Raw genomic sequence first — 21,279 nt, forward strand, 5'->3', positions numbered from 1 at the left:
AACGTCACCGTAGTGAAGGGACAGTGGCAGGAAGAGGGTGCTGGGGCCAGGCACATGGGTTCTACCTCCCAGGCCTGGATTTAGGCATAGACAACGCAGGCAATTGCCTAGGGTACCAAATTTTCAAGGCAACAAATAGGCCAAAAAAAAGAAAGGAATGGAGCCGTACTAAGGAGGAGACTTCTCTGGCAATCCACTTCAAAGTTGTGCTGCTGTGGGACTTTCCCTCATTTTCCATTTTTAGTGTCTCCCCACCCCCACCTCTCCAACCCTGCCCGTGGGCACAAAACTGTAAAATCTGGCCCTGCCACCTTCCTCTGTACACCAGCTCTTTCCTAAAGCAGGGCTGGGGGAGGCAGAGTGAGGAGGCTGTAGGGTACCGTTGGTGGGGCCCGGCTGGCAGGCAAGCACGATGGCGGCAGGTTGCCCATGAGCACGGGGCCTGCATCAAACCCTTCTCCAACCTAAAAATGGCGCCGTTTCCAGGTATTGTGCACTCAGTGTCCCTCCCTTGCCTCGGCCGGTCCAAGAAGCTAGAAGCCAAGTCCAAAATTTGATGCCAAGCAGAGCTGCCACTAGGCCTTGGGGCTGCCCCTAAAATATAATTTTTTTTTATTAAGGTTTGAAAAATATAAGTGCACTTTAAAGCTGGCAATGTAGGCCTAATGGTTGGAAATTATCAAGGACTTATTCTGTAATTATCTAACTAACCTGCCTTTGCACAATACTTCACCCGATTTGCAAGCAGGAACAGTGGTAAGAGGACCTTACGTGAATGTGAAATGCGGTGACATGCCACATTGTATTGTGTGTGCTTTGCTGTCATGGTATTTCTTCTCGAAAAAAGGAGGACGGTAACACTAACCTGAGCATTGGTGCTGTTGCAGGAAGGAGATTCACTTGGGGCCATGGAGAAGCTTTGCAGACAGCTGACCTACCACCTCAGCCCTCATTCACAGTGGAGGCGCCAAGGGATAATGAAGAGGAAGCCCCAGGCCTGGTGAGTCCGAGGCTGGCCCTGGCCTGTTTGAAATGCAAAGCGTTGATTTACTTTTTCCTCCTGCCTCTAGCCACATCATTGAGAGAGGAGAAAGCAACAGCCCTTCTGCCGTAAGGTCATGTCTTCCCGTTCTGCATTACTTTGATTAACTGAGGCTAGACGTGAGGTGGGGGTGTGTGGCCTCCAGCACTGTGCCGGCTCCGGGTCTGCACACAAAGCCACAGCACTGTGAACAAATATGTTTCTAAGTACCTCAATTGGCACATGGAATCAGCAGAAACATTGAGCAATTCCTTTCTATTTGATTTGTATTTAATTCCAAAATATTAGATGCTTTGGAAAACAACTAATCCAACGGGTTGCATTCTTGCCCAAAGCTGAGGAGGACTGATTTATGTTACCTGCTGGTTATTTCAGATCCATCCTGTTTCATGCCATTGAATGAGAGAGGTTGTCAGAGTAATTTAATTATTGCAGACTTCCAGACTGTCCCTTTTTGTCTAATCCCTCCTACCTTCTAGATCAGGGGTCGGGAACCTTTTTGGCTGAGAGAGCCATGAACGCCACATATTTTAAAATGTAATTCCATGAGAGCCATACTAACTACAACCCCCACCCTCCTGACCCCCCAAGACCTGCCAAAAGTCCCTGGTGGTCCAGTGGGGGTCCATGAGCGATCTCCTGGACTTGGGCTGTCGGCTGCCAGTAGTCAAAATGGCGCCGACGGCCCTTTGCCCTCACTATGTCACTGGGGGTCGACCAATGGCGGCAGTAGCCCCTGTGACATAGTAAGGGCAAAGGGCCGTCGATGCCATTTTGATTACTGGCAGCCGACGGCCCAAGTCCAGGAGATCGCTCCTGGACCCCCGCTGGCCCACCAGGGACTTTTGGCAGGTCTTGGGTGGGTCAGGAGGGTGGGGGTTGTAGTAAATTAATTTTGGAGGTCTTGGGGGGCATCAGGAGGGTGGGGGATTTTGTTAGATTTTTACTTTTTTATTAAAGATTTGTCTGCGAGCCAGATGCAGCCATCAAAAGAGCCATAGGTTCCTGACCCCTGTTCTAGATGGTCCTGTCCTGGATTCTGAAGCACACAGGTAATGGGCAGGCGATGCATCCGAGAAACGTCCCTGCCAGCCCGTGGTCTGATCGGGAATTTGAATCTGTGAAAGCGGAGGGAGTAAATCTAAGGTCAGCAAACAAGCTGCAGTTGATACCCTTCTCATATGAGAATTTGAACGCATTTGCGACATGCTGCATACAGCCTAGATTTCAATGTATTACTCCATAGGGTACCTGGTCTTTTGTTTTGCTTTGTTCCCTGCTGTGTACCTAGAGGAGAATCCTTAAAAGCAGACCTGAAGAAGAAGAAAAAAAAACAGAGCAGGCCTAGTCAAGGTTCCCCAAAACGGCTTATAGTCAAAAAATTTCAACATATGATGCATAAGCATAACTAATACCCAGTAATAATGCTCACATTCTGGAACAACAGAATCCAGGAATCCTTGTGTCAGGCAGTGAGGTAAGAAACCCAGTGGGTCAGCTGTTCACAGTAACTGGTACTGTTGATTGAAAGCCTATAGTCATGCCAAGTTTAGCAGTAGATGACGAACCTAAAGCAGCACTGACTCGTATTCACCACAGAATAAGGATACGGAAAAGACGGGACATGAAGACGTTTCACACAGGTTCACTTTTGAAAACAGCACCAGTAAAGTTTTTTAATGAATGGAGCGCCCACTTAAACACTTAAGAATGCCGTGGACTGGTGGGCCCTAACACGGTCCTAGAGGAGCTCCTAGCCAGTCTGATTGTCAGGAGATCCACAAGGAATATGCATGAGAAAGATTTGCATTCACTGCAGGTATGCATATCTGTCTCATGCATATTCCTTATGGATCTCCTGACACCCAGATTGGCTAGAGGCTCCTCTAGGACTGGTTTGGGGACCATCGTGAGCAAATGGATGGCCGTAAGCTGGGTTGTTAAGGTTGCTAACAAAATCTGGGTCCCAAGAGGCAGTCTGGGCTGATCCTGGCTATACCGCACTCCATCTGCGGATGTGTAGCCTTCTCTAAGGAAGGGAGGACTACCTCCATGGATGTGATGATGGGAGGAGAAAACCAGGAGTGGCTCAGCCTGTCCCTTATGGCTGAGATTGTTGGCACCCCTGGATGGCATCTCCCTCTCTCACTCCTCACGGACTTTCAGATGGGCGCTGCTAAAGCAAAAACAGAAACTCTCAGCTGGTGGTTTTGTCTCTGACAAGCCACTGAAGGATCAGCGTCTTGGCGCCCCCTCCAGTGTACTTAAACTCATAATGCTGGGAGGGAAGAAACAGGATGAGCTTTCCAAATCTTTAAACACTAATGCTACGTTCCAGGGCAAATATTGCGTGTTCTGTTTGGAAACGGGTCCCCATGGACGCTTTACAGCTATAATATTGGGTCGAGCGCCTCTCTGTGAGCGCACAATAATGAAACTAGCAAAAAGCCTTGTCCACTCCTAGATTCCTGCTTTTCTGAAACAGGAGCCCTTCATATATGTGAATGACAAAGACATATTTGGAGAACAGACTGGGCTTCTGCATGTTTACAGTGCATGGCTTTAAGGGCTAGCACACATGTATCTGTAGGGTTAGAAAGCCACTACGTGGGAATGGCCACTGCTGTACCCAATGCTGGCTCCCGCTGTAAAATGTCAGCTGACGCTAAAACCTCTGCAAGGGGCTCATTGGGTGCCATGTTACGCCACCTCCTGGCAGAGCATTATTCATGACACTGTTCCCAGCTGTACCTGGGGGATAAAATAAAAAAAAAAACCCTCCATTGGTTCTGGAAACTGAGAACCGTTCTGATGTACCAAATTATTTATATATCCTTGAAAACATGAATCATGTTGAGAGAGGGAAAAAGCAAAGCATGCAGCCTCTGGTGTATTTGACGCCAGATGGCCTCATTAGCAGCCTGTACACTGTGCATGCAGAAGGAATTGCTACTGCAGGCTTTTCCTTCCTGACGTTTGAGGGAGATTTGCCTCGTACGCCCGTCTCCAGCCTGCAATGGGTGCTCTTTCTCGACCTTTAGAACTTCCGTGAAATTCTTCTCTAAGCACAGAATTACAGATCGTAAAGTGAGTGACACTGGGACCTGGCATGGCATGAAATGGGTACAGTCAGGGTAAATGTGAATGGTACGATAATACTATGTATAATATATGGAATGCATTACATAATCTGGAAAATACGAAGATGCAGATATCAATTATTGGGGTTTTCCCCACTGAAAACTGCCCTTTTGCTCATCCATTTTATGTAGGAGAGGTTAGGTGCACATCTCTGCCCATAGGTGCACCTGTGGTTTCAACCTTGTCATTAGCTGAAGGGGGAAGTCGTCACCTGAGAATTTCCTTCAGACCTTTTCTGGGTTCTTAGACCCTTAATATTTTTGTAGTGCATTTTTCAGAAATTGTTAAAAGCGGAGAATTTTAGTTCATCTCTGTTATTCTGTTGTGTACCGTGCCAGGATGTAGCGGCATCCATGGGTGCCAGCACGTGTCCATTGTTGACGCCAATGGTTTTCAGTGAGGTTGTTAATGGTAGACAACTGCTCACTCATAGGCTTTTGCATGTTCCAGTGGTCGACACAGGGTGATATGCACACAAACCCATCTGTGTATTATGCTGCGTACGACGTGATGAGTTATTGCATTTAACATTTGAAGCACCATTTTGATCCATGAATGGTGCTTCTCAGCATGCTCTCCATACCTGAAATATCCCCCAGCACAGACATAGTATGGGCATATCTGGGAACTCTCCAGAGACTCAGATTTCCATGAAATCTCCGGGTCTCTGGAGATGCCTGAGAAATCGCTGGGTGGTGGAGAATAAAGGGGAGATTGATGGGGGTGATCCCTGGAGGAGTGAGGAAGATAGAGTGTGTGTGTGTTTGTGTGCATGTTTATTTGAGAGACTGAGGGTGGAAGAGAGAGTTGACGGGCACATCCCCTCCCACTACTACCCCCAGTCTCAGAGTGACCCCCAACTAAAAAGATCCCAGGTATGAGGCACAGAGTGGCACTTTTGTACCCCCAACCTGAGTGAATAGTAAGGACTTGGTTACAAATGTACCTAAATACTTTCCTCCTGCAGAGGAGATGGAGGCCAAACAATGTGTGCAGGTTTGAAACATTAATTTCTACCTAGTTAGTCTACTCCCCTGACTTAGGCGCTTCTTTTCAATTTGGCTAAAGGCACACACGTTTTGAAGGCAAGAGACGTAGTCTTAGCCGCTACGTGGGATGCCATTTTCAGTTGCCCAGCTAGATTCCTTCTGAAAATTGTCCTTTTTAAATTTTTCCTGCATTTGTAGCAGGATGAACCACATCAATATTTATAATATCTTTTTCCTGTGGTTTGGGGATATTTTTCCATTCGATATGCGGATCATGCTGTGTCATGATTTGAGGTTCTTTGCTGGAGGGGGGGGGAGGGTACTTTACTCTCTCCAGCTTTCTTCCAAGAGAACCTTCCGCCCCCCCCCTCCCTCTTTTTTCAGAAGACATTGGAGTGCATCCTGGCAACACAGAACTCAAATGGAGCCAGGCACACGTCAGCACTGCTGATTAAAGTAATCCTGTGTACTTTAGTTGCAGTCTTGTATTGATACCAACATAAAAGCAGAGGGACTCTTAGAACCCGGAGCTGTGAATTATTAAACCATTCTGTGATTAAGTAGCCCTTTCAGGAGTACCTCATATGGCCAGCGAACGTGGCAGTTTGCATGCTAGTGATGATACTGTACTGTTACAGATGTTCACAGCTGTGTGCCAGATAAAGCTGACAGCATGCCAGCTTTACCAACCGCCAGGGGGGCCTTCCATTTCCTTGTAGCTAATCTGTTGCTCTGGGAAGCAGCATGGGAAACATGGACATGCGTGATCCTCTGTCCTCTTAAATTCCTTCGTTTCAGGCATAAGACTGCTCAGTTCATTCGTTTCTGCTGCTGCTTATTTCTGTGGCACTGCTAGATGTACATAGTGCTGTACAAATACATATAAAAGAAAGTCCGTTCGCCATACAGCTTGCAGTCTAGTCAAGACAAATTCACAAGACAAAAGAGATTTTGAGAATTTAATTTATTAAGAAAATAGTTAAAATCAATGAGGCTGTGATCAAGAGAAATAGGGGTTAGGATCTGAAAGCAGCCTAAAAAAGGTTTTAGATTGAATTTGAATGCCAGTATTATGCAAACTAAAAAGATCTCGATCAGTTTTTATGTTTTCAAAGTGGGTGGAGGTGAAAGTAGGAGGAAAATAAGCAGAGAGGCTTACCTTCCTTCTCATCATCTTGCTTTCATTTCTCAGATAACCTCTAATGGGCCAGTGAAGGTGAGCTTCAGACACAGTTTTGTGTATGTATGCAGATGTCTCTGAATAACAAAAATATTCTTCAGGGGCAAACCTGCTCTTTTTCCAGGGTGTATAGGCCGACAGTCAGAGCTTGAAGCCAGAGCAGTCTGGTTTTGTGTGGGTTAGAGCTGGGAAAACCCTGTGGAATGCACAGGTAATGTCCTTGCATCTGGTGTATCTGATTCCAAAGTAAATCAGCACTGAAAAGAGACGCTCAGAATCGGACAGCCGGTAAGGACCGTAAGGGCCCAAATTTTGTTCCATGCATCCACCACCCTTTTCATGCAGAAATATTTCCTGATGTCGTACTGAGTCTCCTCCCTTGGAGCTTCTCGTTTTAGAGCACCCCTGTCCGTCAAAACATTTTGCTTCGCGTGCATTATTAATATCTTTTGAGGCATTTGTCCTATCCCATCTGTCTTTCCTCACCTCTAGGATATGCATACTTAGGGCCTTAAGTCTTATTTCATAGAGCGATTGGTGTAGACCCCCCCTTCACATTTTAACTGCTATCCTAATGAGTTATTGAAAGTGATTATATTTTAGTGTCTCTCTTATATATAATAATAATATGCAACAATTTGTGATACTGTTAGTAAAAAAAGGATGCTAAGAATGTGGTTCTGTTGGGTAGCGGGGGGGGGGGGGGGGGGGGCGGGCGATGGCCGGGTAGCCGTTGCATTTGTAATCTCTGCAGGAATGTACCTCTCCAGTGTGCGCCAACTGAAAATGTAACCTCGTTTCCCCTTTCTCATGAAGTCCATCCTGGCTATAATTCTGAAACTGGAAGATACAGCGTGATGGCCCTACAAGTTTCTGGATTGATGTAATAACATGAGTCTATATTTAGTTCATGTTCAAGTGGCAGTACTGCTCGTTCTCTATGTGTGTATTTTATACGTGTGTGTATATATCCTGTATATATGCAGTATAAGAAAATACAAAATTCATGCATGCTAGGGGCTTTGCCCCCACTTGCTTCGCTCGCCAATCCCACCAGTGGAGGCTGTGTCCCAGACACCCCACTGGTGTCTGAGTAAATGGAAAGGAATGGCTGCATGGGGTGATGAGGGATCATGTATCGATAGAGAAAAATAATTTTTTTGACTGCGATGAGTAGAAGCGATGCTCGCCTAGAGCAGGAATATATTTTTTTTCTATACAAACCAAAAAAAAAACAAACAACCCCAAAAAACAAAAGAAGATAGAAAAGAGGCTAATTTTCTCCCACGTCTTGTGCCTCCTCCCTCCTTCATAACAAAAACGCCAGAAACAAAAAATGCATACTACTGTCTTTTATGTCACTACAAAAAAAAACACAAATACTGCAAAAAAATCCTACTATGCTAATAAAATTGCTAAGACCAATGGTAACCCCAACATATTTAATATTGTAAAATCTTTAACAACAACTAAAAATGCACATTCTACCACCCATGATTCTGTTTTATGCAATACAATTGTTTTCAGTCTCATCCTGCCTTCCATGTCTTCTGCCTAGCCTTGCCCTTGCTTCAGCCTCTTCCTTCCTTCATGACTTCAGCCTTGTCTTGCCTTCACCTTCAGCCTCGTCCTGCTTGTCTTGCCCTCATCTTCAACATCCAGTTTTCCATGTCTTCAGTCTTGCTTTGCCCTCGTCTTTAGCCTTAACCAGTTTTCCATGTCTTCAGCTTTGCCTTACCTCCCATCGACTGACTCCTGGTACTGACCATAGCCTGTAACCTGACCATCCTTGTCTGCTGTCTGCATTGACCACAGCCTAAATTTAGAATCTCTCTTAGTCTTCACCAAAGACACTCACCTAAGACTTGCCGGCCCACAAAACCCAAAGGCTCAACCTGCAGGGAAAGGGGCTGGTATAGGTGAAGTTCCGCTAAATCTCTGCATCCTCTTCTGCCAGCTGGCATTGAGGGACCTACTGAGCCTTCCTAACGGGTGGCATCAATCTCACTTCAGCGCAAGGATCCACAACTCTAACACTCAAGCTTACAGTTGTCCCGCGGTCCAATGAGTATTCTAGCCGGGGGACCATGTTCTTGTCCTCCTCTCATCTTTGGAGAGCAAGCTGTTAACCTGTTGGCAAGGACTCTATGACGTTTTGGAGAAAACAGGGCCCGTGGATTACAAAATTGCTCAGCGAGATAAACAGAAGAAAACTAAGATTTACCATGTAAATCTGAAGAATTGGGTTGCACAGGAATGTGGTGTGGTACATGAAGGAGATTTTGGTCCCAAGATCAGACTTGAAGTAGATCAAACCAAGGTTTCTTTCAGAGAGTAACTGTCTACTAGACAGATAGTTGACTTAAAGCAACTGCTAGAGAAAAACAAGGAGATCTTCTCAAACTTGCCCTCTCATACTCACTTGGTGTATGATATCATTTCTCCTGGAGCTGTGATAGGATTGTTGTTCTATCGGATTCCCTAGGCTAGGCGCCGCATCATTGAGTCTGAAGTGAAGGAGATGCTCCAGCTTGGGATAACAGAGAAGACTAACAGTGATTGGTCCCCACCCATAGTATTGGTGTCAAAGCCAGATGGGAGCATAAGGTTCTGTGCCAACTTTAAAAGAGTCAACAAGGTCTCAAAACTCGACACCTATCTGATGCCATGAGTGAGCATCTGGGATCAGCCCAGTTCATCTCTACCCTTGATTTTACCAAAGGGTATTGGCAGGTGCCTCTTATGCCTTCGGTGAAAGAGAAGACTGCTTTCTCGACGCCCAGTGGACTTTTTCCGTTCACAGTATTCTCATTCGGCCTTCATGGCACCCCTGCAACATTTCAATGATTGGTCGACTGCCTGCTCCACCCACATCAAAGTAGCAGCTGCTTACTTGGATGACATCGTGGTCTACAGCTCTGTTTGGAAGACACAAATTCCAGGCCATGCTAATCAGTCTGAAGAAAGCAGGTCTAACAGCTAACACTAAGAAGCGCTTGCTGGGAGGGCAAGTATCTTGGCTACACTCTTGGAAAAGGCAAGGTCTATCCACAGACCAGGAAGATCGAGGCGATCACCCGGTTGCCCGTCCCGCAAACCAAAATAAAAGTGAGAGCGTTCCTGGATCTTAAGAAATACTACAGAAGGCTTACTCCTGACTACTCAGGGAAGGTGGAGCCTCTCACAAGGCTGTGGATAAAAAAATGCACCAGAAAAGGTCTAGGGGTCAGAGGAAGCAGGGAAAACCTTAAGGACCCTGAAAGAAGTGATATGTTCTGAACCGGTCCTGATAAGCCCAGACTTCACCAAACCTTTCACAGGGCAGACCGATGCCTCAGAAGTCGACTTGGGAGCCATCTTATCCAAGAGAAGGATAGTCAAGAACATCCAGAGGCATATATTAGCCAGAAGCTGATACCATGAGAAAGGTGGTACCAGTGGAAAAATAGGCCTTGGGAGTCAAGTAGGCCCTAGGGGCTTTGCACTATTACCTGCTGAGATGGCAGTTCACATTCATAACAGACCACCAACCGCCCCTAAGGATGAATAGAAATAAGGAGTTCAATACCAGTGTGATGTGATGGTTCTGGCCCTTCAACTATAAGATATGACATGGGGCAGTAAAGGAGAATGCCAATGTCGATTTCCTGTCAAGAGAGGTGTCCCTTGTACAGGCAGACACTCATCCTGGCAAGACTGAACTGAGGGGGGGGGGGGGGTGTATACTGGAAACTCCCTTAGACTAACTTAAGGGCCCGGGCACAGCAGTCTCACCTGGTCCTCCTTAAGGTTGAGACCCACAGGGAATCCTGGATGAAGGGAGGAGCCCTTCACCAGAGCACAAGACCTCAGGGCCTAGAAGGGTTAAGCGAGCTCAGAGGAAGAGAGAGTCCCACCATATGAGAAGACCTGCTACATTTAAGGTTTGTGACTGACATTATTAAGATCTGCTATGTTTGTTTGGGACTTGCCTGAAGTCAAGCTGAGCTGCCTCCAACTGATTATTTTGCTTTGCATTATCCTTTGTTATTTGTAAGATAGTGCTTAAGCTGTTTGGTTTTGCTGTAAATAAACTACACTTAAGGCACAGTCCAAGTCTGTCTTCCTTGTCCCTCTGGCTGTTTTCAAGCCACTACCTCTCAAGTTACCACAAGGACACTGTTCAGCAAATGAGCTGTAAATGATATTGAAAAATGCCAGCCAATATTTTTTTTCTTCATAATACTAGATTCCAGAATTTGTTCAGTAATGATGCTGATCATCCAGAAGACATACAGAGAGGGTCTTGTGACTTGGAAAGAGGCCTAGGACCTGATGTCAGAATTAGGCAGTGTTCTTGAGAAGCAGATAGAAATTGTCAAGCTTGATGTTATTGCTCAATGTGGCGTATTATATATTTGTGCCGTAAAGGCCTCATCCGGCATTAGGCATTCAGAATGAAGGCTAGATTTGGTGACCCTCCTGGCCTTTTTTTGACCTCTGTAACTGTGCAATTGGGTAACGGGAAAAGCTTCTTTCAGACAGTAGAACGTGATTCATTTGCATTGCTTTACCTAATCCAAAATAAGAAAGAAATGTACAGTATCCACACCTGTTCACCCTCCCACTGTCAGGCTGACAATTCCAGCTTCAAGACAATAGCACCACGATAACAGTTCGCTGATGCCAGTAATTATAAGTGTGAGCAGCTTACAGATGATGGTGGAACAAGAAAAGGGGGAAGACTTCATCCTGTTGCCAGAGATATCAAAATAACCTGAAATATAACCTTTATATCTCTTTACAATACTTCCTTAACTGCCTCCCTCTACTAGAGCTGGCAGTAATTGTTGATGAAAGGTTGTTGGGAACAGGTGTGTTGCTAGCAACAAAGAGTTAATACCTAGTGCTCTTCTTTTAAAATTCTTTATCACAGAAGAGGATTCTCTTGGCTTAGGCCAAGAGATTACTGACGAGCATGTGTTCCAAAATCATTGTACGACAATAATTCTATTTAAGAAAAATCAATAGAGCATGTGGACTGAAAGGAAATGGTGAGTTATTGTCAACAGCACCAAGGCTGTCTTTGGTAAGTGGCATTAATTCTACAGAGTAGTTTAAATCTGCAGACACTCACAGCGCTTAGAGCCTGAATTAAGCCCTTGACATGGGCTAAGAATGGGGTTGGCTTTTCGCCCCATAAAATTCTTCATTTTTAAGGGAAAAAAAACATTCTTGCTGTCACTGCTCTCTGAATCTTGCATCTTTTCTCCATCCTGACTTGATAATCTTAGAATTAGCTTCCTCTCTCTGGTCAGTGAGTTCCCCTTCGTTATTAATATTTACGAAACTCCTGGAAAGCCACCGTTTTCTCTGTTCAGTTTTATTTAAAAGAATTTATATACCCCTATCCGTTCCCTGCTTGCTTTAGATTGTATCATCTCTCCCCCTTTGTAGGTTAAAGCTACTCTATAAATATGAAAGTGGAGCAGTAGAGAGAGTCCCTGAAGGCTGTGCCATGTAAGAGCTGGAATTTCGGACAGCTAAGGCAGAGGGGAAGAAGGAAACAAGGTGCCCGATGGAGGAAAAATGAGATGTATAATGGGAAAGGGAGGGAATGAGACCTGGCTGCTTCCATCCTAATTTATCAACATTTTATAGAACTTTCTCGCAGCTTATTGTAATAACTCATGTTTACTGAGTTGCTTAAATCTATTGAGACCCCTTTAAGTGGGTGAGGATGTGCACCCCGTTTACATTGAGTAATATGGAAAAGACAAAAGTGTACATTTCGAATCTAGATTGAAGAAGATTTAATTAGGTTTTAAGGAAGAACTGTTCTCCTGTCCAAGGGGAATCAGGTTATGGAATCTTCTGCCTAATGAGGTTATGCCTGCAACATCACCAGACATATTTCAAAGGAAATTGAATAATTTCATGAGGATGGCAGGTAGGAACGGATACAGCAATGTACAGTAATAAATCCCAGAGCAGGATTGATTGCTGTAGACAGGTAGAAAGTGAAACCCAAACAGACATAAATGGCAGTAAAACCTTCAGGGCTCATGTAGAGGAGAGTGTTGAAAATCGCTTACTCAGGCTTTGTCTGAAGATTACCCTTCCAAAGTCAGTACAGGGCTACACAGCACATGTGCATTTAGCCATACTGAGTTAGGGGGTGGGTGGCGTCCCTGGGAGCGTGTTTGGAACAGGCTCGGAAATTGAGGTATGTAGATTGGATCTTCAGATGCACCCGAGTTGTCTTCCAGCACAAAAAAATCTGCCCATAAGGGGGGGAAAAAAAAGCAGGTACAAATTCCACAAGTCCTCTGTACCCGATGGGCAATTTTCCAAGAGAAATGACGCGCACTGTTTCCTGATGGACTTTGTACCGAGGCGGGCTGTTTGAAAATCGTCCTCTTATGAGCACTTCCAAGGCTTTCTGGAAACAATAGCCCTGAGAACAAAGGAAGGTGTTCCAACTTAGTTCCTTCCTTCAAGACCTGAACACCTTGGCCAAGAGAGCCTAGCCTTTTGCAGCTGTTCAGGTGGGAGTTTCTATATTTCTACTCCAATGATAATAAAATAATCAGACACTTAAGATCTTAGCTTTCCTCCTATCTCACTATATGGAGGAACCTAACTATATTACATACTTGCTCCAACCCTGAATGCTGTGTGACCACCTTGCCATGTAGTTTGCTTCAGGATTCTCAGTTTAGAAGGGAAGTAGTGGCTTTCAGACTCATTTAGATCCCAGGATATCACTGAAATTCTTTTATCAAATCACATCCTTTGCTTTGGCTTACACCTGTAATTTGGAAAATGCGTCATACTGCCCATTAAGTTAAAGATGAAGAGCAGCACACCTGTTGGAGAGAGCTAGATGCTGTCTCTCTTCGTAAGAGTGGTACTAGGGGAGAGGCTGGAAAATAGTCTGATTTTGATTGTGGAAAAATTAATGGAGACCCTTCTGAAGGAAAGTATAGTGAAGCACCTTGAACATAAGAACATAAGAAAATGCCATACTGGGTCAGACCAAGGGTCCATCAAGCCCAGCATCCTGTTTCCAACAGTGGCCAATCCAATGGATTGCAGGACTTTTGAGGTAAGATGATTTTACCAGAGAGGGCATCATGCCAGATGAATCTTAATTGATTTCTTTAGTTGGGTGACCAGAGAATTAGATAGCACTGGATGTGGTGTACTTGGATTTCAGGAACGCCTTGGGTACAGTTCCACATTAGGAGGCTTGTAAATAAGCTGATCAGTCTAGGGGTGGGACCTAAGGTGGTGGACTGGATTAGAAACTGGTTGAGGGATAGATGGCAGGGTGTGGTGGTAAACGGAATTCATTATGAAGAAAGAAAGGCAATGAGTAGGCCGCATGAGAAGAGATGTAAGAAAGCTCGAGGAATGGTTAGCTTCATGGTGGCTAAGTTTCAGTTTTAATAAATGCAGAGTTATGCATTTGGGGGTGCAGAAATCTGAGGGTGGCGGTACACGAAAGCAAGTGAGATACTGATGGCCACAAAGCAGCAAAGAGACCTAGGGGTGATTATAACCTATGATAGCAAAGTGGCTAAAGAGTGCAACAACACAGCAGCCAGAGCCAGAGAAATGTGAGGGTGCATAGAAGGAGGCATAAGTACTAGGGAAAAAAGGAAGTGATTATGCCATCGTAGAAGTCATTAATGAGACCTCACCAGGAGACCTGCATCCAGTTCTGGAGGCCATACCCCTGGAAGGATACAGAATGGAGGCGGTCCAGAGAAGAGCTACCAAAACAGTGCAAAGTATGCACCAAAAGCCCTGTGAGATGAAACTTAAGAACCTAAGGAGATGAGCCTTCTTTAATGAAAGGAAAGTTCTAGAACGTGGTTACTATGATATGAGGCTCTGAGGTGGTAGACTTAGGAAATATTTTCACGGAAAGAGTGATGGGATGCGTAAAACGCCCTTCCAACATGTATGGTGGAGGCTAGAACAGTAAAGAATGTTAAAAGGGCATGGGATAAGCGCAGAGGATCCTTGGTTGCGAAAAGTGAAGAGAGAATAGAAGCATGACCCAGTGGCATGTGTTTAAAGTGCCCTGCTCGAATGTTTCGTTAGCTGGTTTGGAGGTTGCCAGAACAAATGGCACCGAGAGTAATGTGACACATCAGAAGTCCTAGGGGAAACTCAAGCAAACAACCACACAGGTTGGACCTATCTGGCAGACTGCTAGTATAGAATTAACACTGGCAGCTGGGTCTGTCTGGCAGGCTGCAAGTACAATAATAACTGAAAGACCTATTAGAAGTGCAGCCCTTGCTTAGTTGGGTCTGTCTGGCAGACTACCCAAGGGGACCTATGAGATCAGGGGACCAGGCAAGGTCCATGATGATGCTGGTAAGGGGACCTATGAGATCAGGGGACCAGGCAAGGTCCATGATGATGTTGGTAGCATTTGAGGTGATTACAAAGCTTTGTGGATGAACATGAGAAGGGAGGGATGCAGGGTGTGAACTGAATGGGGGTTCTTGTTAACAAATGAGGAATAACTGTCCTGGATAAAGAGAGAGAGATCCAACAAGGGTTCACACTCTGTGGCTGGCAGCTGGATTATAGTCATATTAGTGTGGACAGAGATAATTGGGCAGATTGGATGGGTCAGTTGGTCTTTTTCTGCCATCCTTATTATGTCATTGTGTTACACTGGATGTGCTCAAAGTTGTACAATGATTAGAAAATGCTAAGACTTGTTTTTAAAGCCGTTACAGAGAGAGGGAAATTATTGCTGCTGCTATGCATTTTGGTGCATAAAATCAAATCACAATTATATCAGCAGGTGCTAATTTAGTTGGAAAGCAGAGTGCTGGAGCTCTTTGGAATGAATCTCATGTTATGCACCGTAAACTGTGCCGTACTATAAACATGCGAGCTCTGGGGCTGGAAGCTAAGCTCATGGACTCAGAGCGCTTTGCTTATTTCTAGTCAAACCCGGGCAACATCCCGGAGGAAACTCCAACTTAACGAGGACGGTGACACCCACAAGTGAGGCCCAGCAAGTGCTGGTGTTGTGCGCACGACCCATCAAGTGCTACCGTGTACTAAATTATGTGAGCCTGGCAATAAATTACTGGGGAATTTGATGATACGGCATGAAATTGAAGGTCCCCAGAAAGGTGATGCAATGTAGATCTGCAAAAGGCTACAAAAAAGCTTAGCACTTGACTTGCAGCTATCCAAGACTAGTCAAAAAAAACAACTGAATTCCAACAAAACTGAGATTGTTTGGGTGCAAAACAAACATAGACAAACCCCGGACCCGAAAATCCCACTCGGAACCTAGGATCTCTTGCTAAAAGCATGTCTGAAGCCTCAGAGTTATACTGGATTCAGAACTCGCCATGCTCCTGCAAATCCAGGCAACAGCAAATTTTCATTCAACTACCAAAATTTACGGAAGCTGCATGCACTTATTAAAAAGTCAAACCCTACTCACAATGCTCCATGCCACAGTAACCACACAACTGGACTACAGCAATGCACTGTACAACAGTCTAACAGATAAGGCCCTCCCCTAACTCCAGGTGATGTAGAACACCACTGCACGAATGACAAAAGGATGCAGAAAGCACGTCCACATCACTCCCATCCTACAAAAACCATGCTGGCTACCAAATACCATTCAGAACAAAATGCAAAATGTCATCACTGATGTTCAAAGCTCTAAGAGGAGACGAGCCCTTTCATACCTGAGCAAAATGCTATGGAAGGATTTTTAAAGGAGTTGCACAAGTAAAAATAGCATCTATTGTAGCAGTTTTCAAAAGCGCACTTACACGCGTAAAACCTTTTGAGCATTCAGTCCTATGGAGTGCTGAGTGTAAAAGTAGCAATTTTCAAAAGCCCATTTATGCGCGTAAAGTGCATTTAAGTGCATAAAACCTTTTGAAAACTACTTCCTGTCTGTATACTTACCTTCTAGTCCACTAAGATCTTCACTCGGATCTTCAATATCAATTTTGTTCCCCAAAACAAAAGAACTAGCACCCGAAACAGATCCTTCTAGGGAGCAGCAACTGTCCTCTGGAACTCCCTCCCAACAGGGCTCAGTGCAATATATACCTATTGTCATTTCAGAAAACAAATAAAAGCCTGGCTTTTCCATCAGGCTTTTAATGCAAAACCTGAAGCTCAGAGACACTGAGGGGGTCTATGGGCCAGTACACCTGGTATCACTTCGAATGCCTTAGACACACCGCTATAAACAAACTTTTGCTGCATGTTATCTATTTCCAAAACTAAATCGTTAGCATTTCCATTATGTTTATAAAACTTAATCGTTAGAACTTAGCATTTGCTGAGCGCATTTATACTATCAAATTGAAATGTCAAATTGTGCTACTTTAAATTGTTTACACTATCTATTGTAATGTTGGAAATGGCCTTTTGCTCATCTGCTGCTACTTTAATGTACTCTAAACCGCTTTGGGTGACTTTCGTATTAAAAAAGGCAGTAATAAATCCAAATGAATACTTTTTTTTTTAATTTTATTTTTTTAAATGTGGGAGCTCTCTCTTATACACACACCTATAAATATATATCTCATATGGCTTATGCTCATTTGTACCCGGTTGACCAAGAAGATTATTTATTTGAACAAATATGATAGGGAACAGGAGGCAGTACTTCACTATTTATTCTGCTCACTGCTGTAATTTTCCGAGCAGAGAGCCAGACCTGCCTGGATTTCTGTCTGAATTCACGATTTACACCTTAGTATCTTTTCAAATGCTCCTCCTGTTCAAAACCACTCGATGTGCATTGTCATGCTGATTAGCGCAGTAATGTACTCGGATGACAGTCTGACAGCTGTGATTTATGGGGCTTGTAGTGTATTGGATTTAGCATTGTTACAGCGTAGGACTTGCAGCAAACCAAAAAAGACCTGTTAGTCCTCATCTGCGAGTCAGGCATGAATTCAAAGTGTCAGCCCTGGTTTTGGTTTCCAAAAATTGAATGCAAAAGTCAACTGGACTGGGTTTCTCAGATCTGTCCCAAGTGTTGTCAGACTGTATAATGTGGGAACACTTAGGGCCAGATTTTGTAACCTACGCGCGGGTGTAGATTTGTGTGCGCAACCCGGCGCGCACAAATCTACGCCCGATTTGATAACATGCGCGTGCAGCCGCGCGCATATTATAAAATCCAGGGTCGGCAAGGGGGTGCACACTTGTGCACCTTTCGCGTGCCAAGCCTTAGGGGAGCCCCAATAGCTTTGCCCGTTCCCTCCGCCTCTCCCCGCCCACGCCCCGCCCATTTATTTCAATCCCCGGGACATACGCGCGTCCCGGGATTTGTGCGCGTCGCCGAGCTTATGCAAAATAGGCACGGCACGCACAGGAGGGGTTTTAAAGGGTTACGTGTGTAATTCTTAAAATCCGCCCCTTAGAGCAGTACATTTACGTTGCCCGTCTCTACAGTTTGCGCTGTCTTGCTCAGTCACAGGCAAAAAGCATTTGCTATTTCTCTCGCACACACTCAGCGTAAACCACGTGTTAAAGGAAAATTCCAGATTTGGCGTTACAATAGTGATTCCAAGTGATTCATTACGCTCATGTCACTTGTCTTCTACATATCTACTGATAATAGGTGCGTAAAATATATCGTTACTACTTTTATATACTGTTTTGTTAACTCAGGGCTGAAAGCCGTAAGCAGAAAAAGTTGACGGGGGTGTTCGCCAAATTATAAGGGGGGGGGCCGCGATTTTTATTACAAAACATGAAACATACACAACTTATGGCTTGTTTATGCAGCATCATTTAATGTGGTGTAATGTAAGCTTGACACAAAATGCAAACCATTTCAATAAAATTCTATAATTTCAGATGAGAATCGATGTAAATCTTCTGCAGTTTGTCAATTTTATTCATTCTTTTTTGTATCGAATACGCCATTTGGGTGAATAATTTGTACTAACCAAAGAAGTAATCGTCGTACCTCGTATGGGTTATATAGGCAGACGTCTGCATTTTGCTGGCTGGCCCGACCCGAACCCGTAGGCTGGGTCGGGTTCAAAATATTTCAGCGCGGGTCGGGTTGGGTCGGACAGGAGAACTTCCGCAGGGCAATGCGGATCCCACGGGCTGAAATTTTTTTTTTACTGGGTTTGGTCTGTTTTAGTTTGCTTCTGGGTTCACTCGTCGCAAGTTTAAATGTGTTTCAAATAACTGGCAGGGATTACATATTAAACTGAAAATTATAAATCAACTTTTGAGGGGGAGGGGGCGCAGAATTGTGCTTTGGCCTAGGACGTAGAAATGTGTAAATCCAGCCCTGCTTGGAAGGATCAAAAATATGTTGGAACTGTTGATCACATGAACAAAATATACAGTATTTTCAGGGGACGCTTCCTGATATTCTCTCTATATATTTTAATTTATATGTATTAACACAGCCATATTTGCTATCAGGTGAGATTTCACGTCAGGGATCCACGATGCCTAGTAGTTTATCTCATAGATGGCAAGATGATGTCCATATAAAGAGAGTTGCCGTTTGTCTGAGAGTGCTCGTGTGCATCTGGGTAATGCAAACCCAATAAAGTATTTGGTTATTTTGTTTTTGTTTCTGATGTATGTAATTTGTGAATTTAGTGCCAAGTAGTTAGTACTGGAAACTCAAGCTCTCAGTTTCTCCACAAAGTGCAGCAGTCCCCACCCTAGTCCTAAAGGCACACCTAATCGGTCTGATTTGCAGGATATCAGTACGGCCTGTGCGTGAGAGATGTACATGCACTAGGTCTCCAGTGTATGCAAATCTGTCTCATGTTATGTTATGGTATACTAAGCCACCCTGTTCTCATGCATATTCATGGTGGCGAGCTGCTAAGATGTGTCTCCAGGAGTGGGTAGGGAAGCTGCAAGTTAGAACAAAGGGAGAGGCAGTGAAAATCTTTGTTTACTGTGCTTCAACTTTTATTCTTGGAGGGAACAATCTCTTAGGAGAATGTTTTCTTTTCCGAGCGTCTTAGGCGACCAGTGTTCGTTCCACTTTTGGTGGTATTGAATGGCATACACATTGAAACATGGTTGACACCTGCAGCGTCTTTCGCCTCAGCAACTGAGTGATCTTCAGTTGGCAGTGACTCCCAGTGCTTCAGATTTGGGCGGATGATCATGAAGTGAAAGGCTCTGTATTGCTTCACCGTATAGAAGTCTTGCAAAGCTCCCAGACATTGACAAAGGAGCGTGAAAGTCTACAGCGATCAGTAAATCTGTAGCCTGTTTTATGAAGGAAAGAAGGCTTATGAGATGACACCACGTGTGTCTTTTAATCCCCCAACTAATAAATTGTGAGGCCAATATTTAGTGCTATTTTAGCAGGATAAATGGGGACTTATCCAGCTAAGCGGCAGCAGTTGAATATCTGGCTATGTGCAGTGGCTGCCAACTAGCTGGATAAGTATTCATCCAGTTAAGTAGATAACCGGATATCTTGGGGCCGGACAGTGGACGGATTGGGGCAGGGCTACTTATCCAGTTACCTGGCTCCTCTGTTTTTAGTGTGCTATTCCCGCCACATTTTCAGTACATGTCATGGGATTTAAATAGGTCCTCACATGGGTAATTTTTTGGGATCCATTTATATGCACGGACAGATGTGTGCCCATGCATCTCAGAAAGGAAGCTCTGTTCCTTCTGCTTGGAACTTCTTGTTATTGAAAACACGATTTCTTGATAACAGAGCAGAAACATTCACTTCAGTGCTAGTTCTCATGGAGGTAGCTGTCTACGGTAGCATGGAGTTCAGAACTGAAATCTATAGTCGATGGCCATTCTTAACGTGGAAAGTTAAAGGCTTTGTGTAAATGTTTGCCTGTTGTGTGGCTCTGAAGTTTATTTTGCATGGTGCCTCTGGTGTACCGACCGGTGGTATTCAACCCTTGTCACTCAGTGTAGCACGTTAGCAACATCCAAGTCACAAAAAGCCACACGCAAATGATATATTGGAACATAAGTTCTAGCGCCAGCTCCATCCTACTCTTAGCTGTTGCATTAATTTGTTTTTGCTGAAGAAGTCATCACTTTGGCAAGTGAATCACAGGTTGCCTGACACTGCAGTAAAGCATGTGACCTACGTTGAGGCAAAGAATCTGGACTCCTCAGCATTCCAGCTAGTAATGTAGGTTAACCTACTGTGGTGATGAGCTCTGCAGCATTGTACAGAACTGATTGAGTGACTAATCTTACGAAGAATGTTTGAGGGGGTCGGGCTCATTTTACATTTTCTCAGGACGTAGTTTTAACGGTTTTGCAAAAAAATAAAATAGAAATCAAAATTAGGCAGAAAGTATCCAGCAAGTTTCCGTGATGCAGTATAGTATTTAAAGACCTTCTAAGCAGTGATTTACATGTACTCCAGGTCTGTTTGTCATGAGGCTTCAGGTCACCAGATGACTCCAACAACATTGCTAAATTAAAAGCATAGCATTAAAAGCTGTGTCCAAGCTTAGTGCTTCTGGGTTAAGGCAGTGGGCAGTTATGGGAACACCAAGACACAACCCGCCTAGAATGGTAGGTAGACAGGCAGGATATAAATATTTTAAAGAAAGAAATCAAAATTAATCTTAGATTAATTAAAAGCAGTTGCACTAAATGGTTTTGCCTACGAATAGTTATTTGTCACTGTAGAGTTGGGGTTCAGAGGCAGAATTGCCTTCTTAGAAAGAGAAACATTAAAACTGAATGTTTATCAAGGGACAGCGGTGTAAAATTTTCAGAAATTGAAGGTTTGTGACCTTTTAATGAAATTATTATTATTATTATTTTTTTAAAATCTACATTCACTCTTACTATTTCTGGATCTGAAGAAGAAAATAAAAGGGTGGGAGGCAGGGTAGAGGGGTTGTTTATGAGATTAATGGCTGAGGATACTATTACAGCCAATTACTTAA

At 44.2% G+C, this 21,279-nt stretch overlaps 1 protein-coding gene across 1 annotated transcript in view; it reads left to right on the forward strand.

Annotated features, from left to right (window-relative positions):
• Positions 1-21,279, forward strand: part of LRRC75A (leucine rich repeat containing 75A) — a 290,685-nt gene that overhangs the window by 182,180 nt on the left and 87,226 nt on the right. The window contains exon 3 of the mRNA XM_029612323.1: positions 888-1,000. Within this exon, the coding sequence (XP_029468183.1) occupies positions 888-1,000 (113 nt within the window). The remainder of the gene's footprint in view (positions 1-887; positions 1,001-21,279) is intronic.

The sequence above is a fragment of the Rhinatrema bivittatum genome, chromosome 8 (assembly GCF_901001135.1).
Source record: "Rhinatrema bivittatum chromosome 8, aRhiBiv1.1, whole genome shotgun sequence".
In the NCBI taxonomy this organism is placed as follows: domain Eukaryota; kingdom Metazoa; phylum Chordata; class Amphibia; order Gymnophiona; family Rhinatrematidae; genus Rhinatrema; species Rhinatrema bivittatum.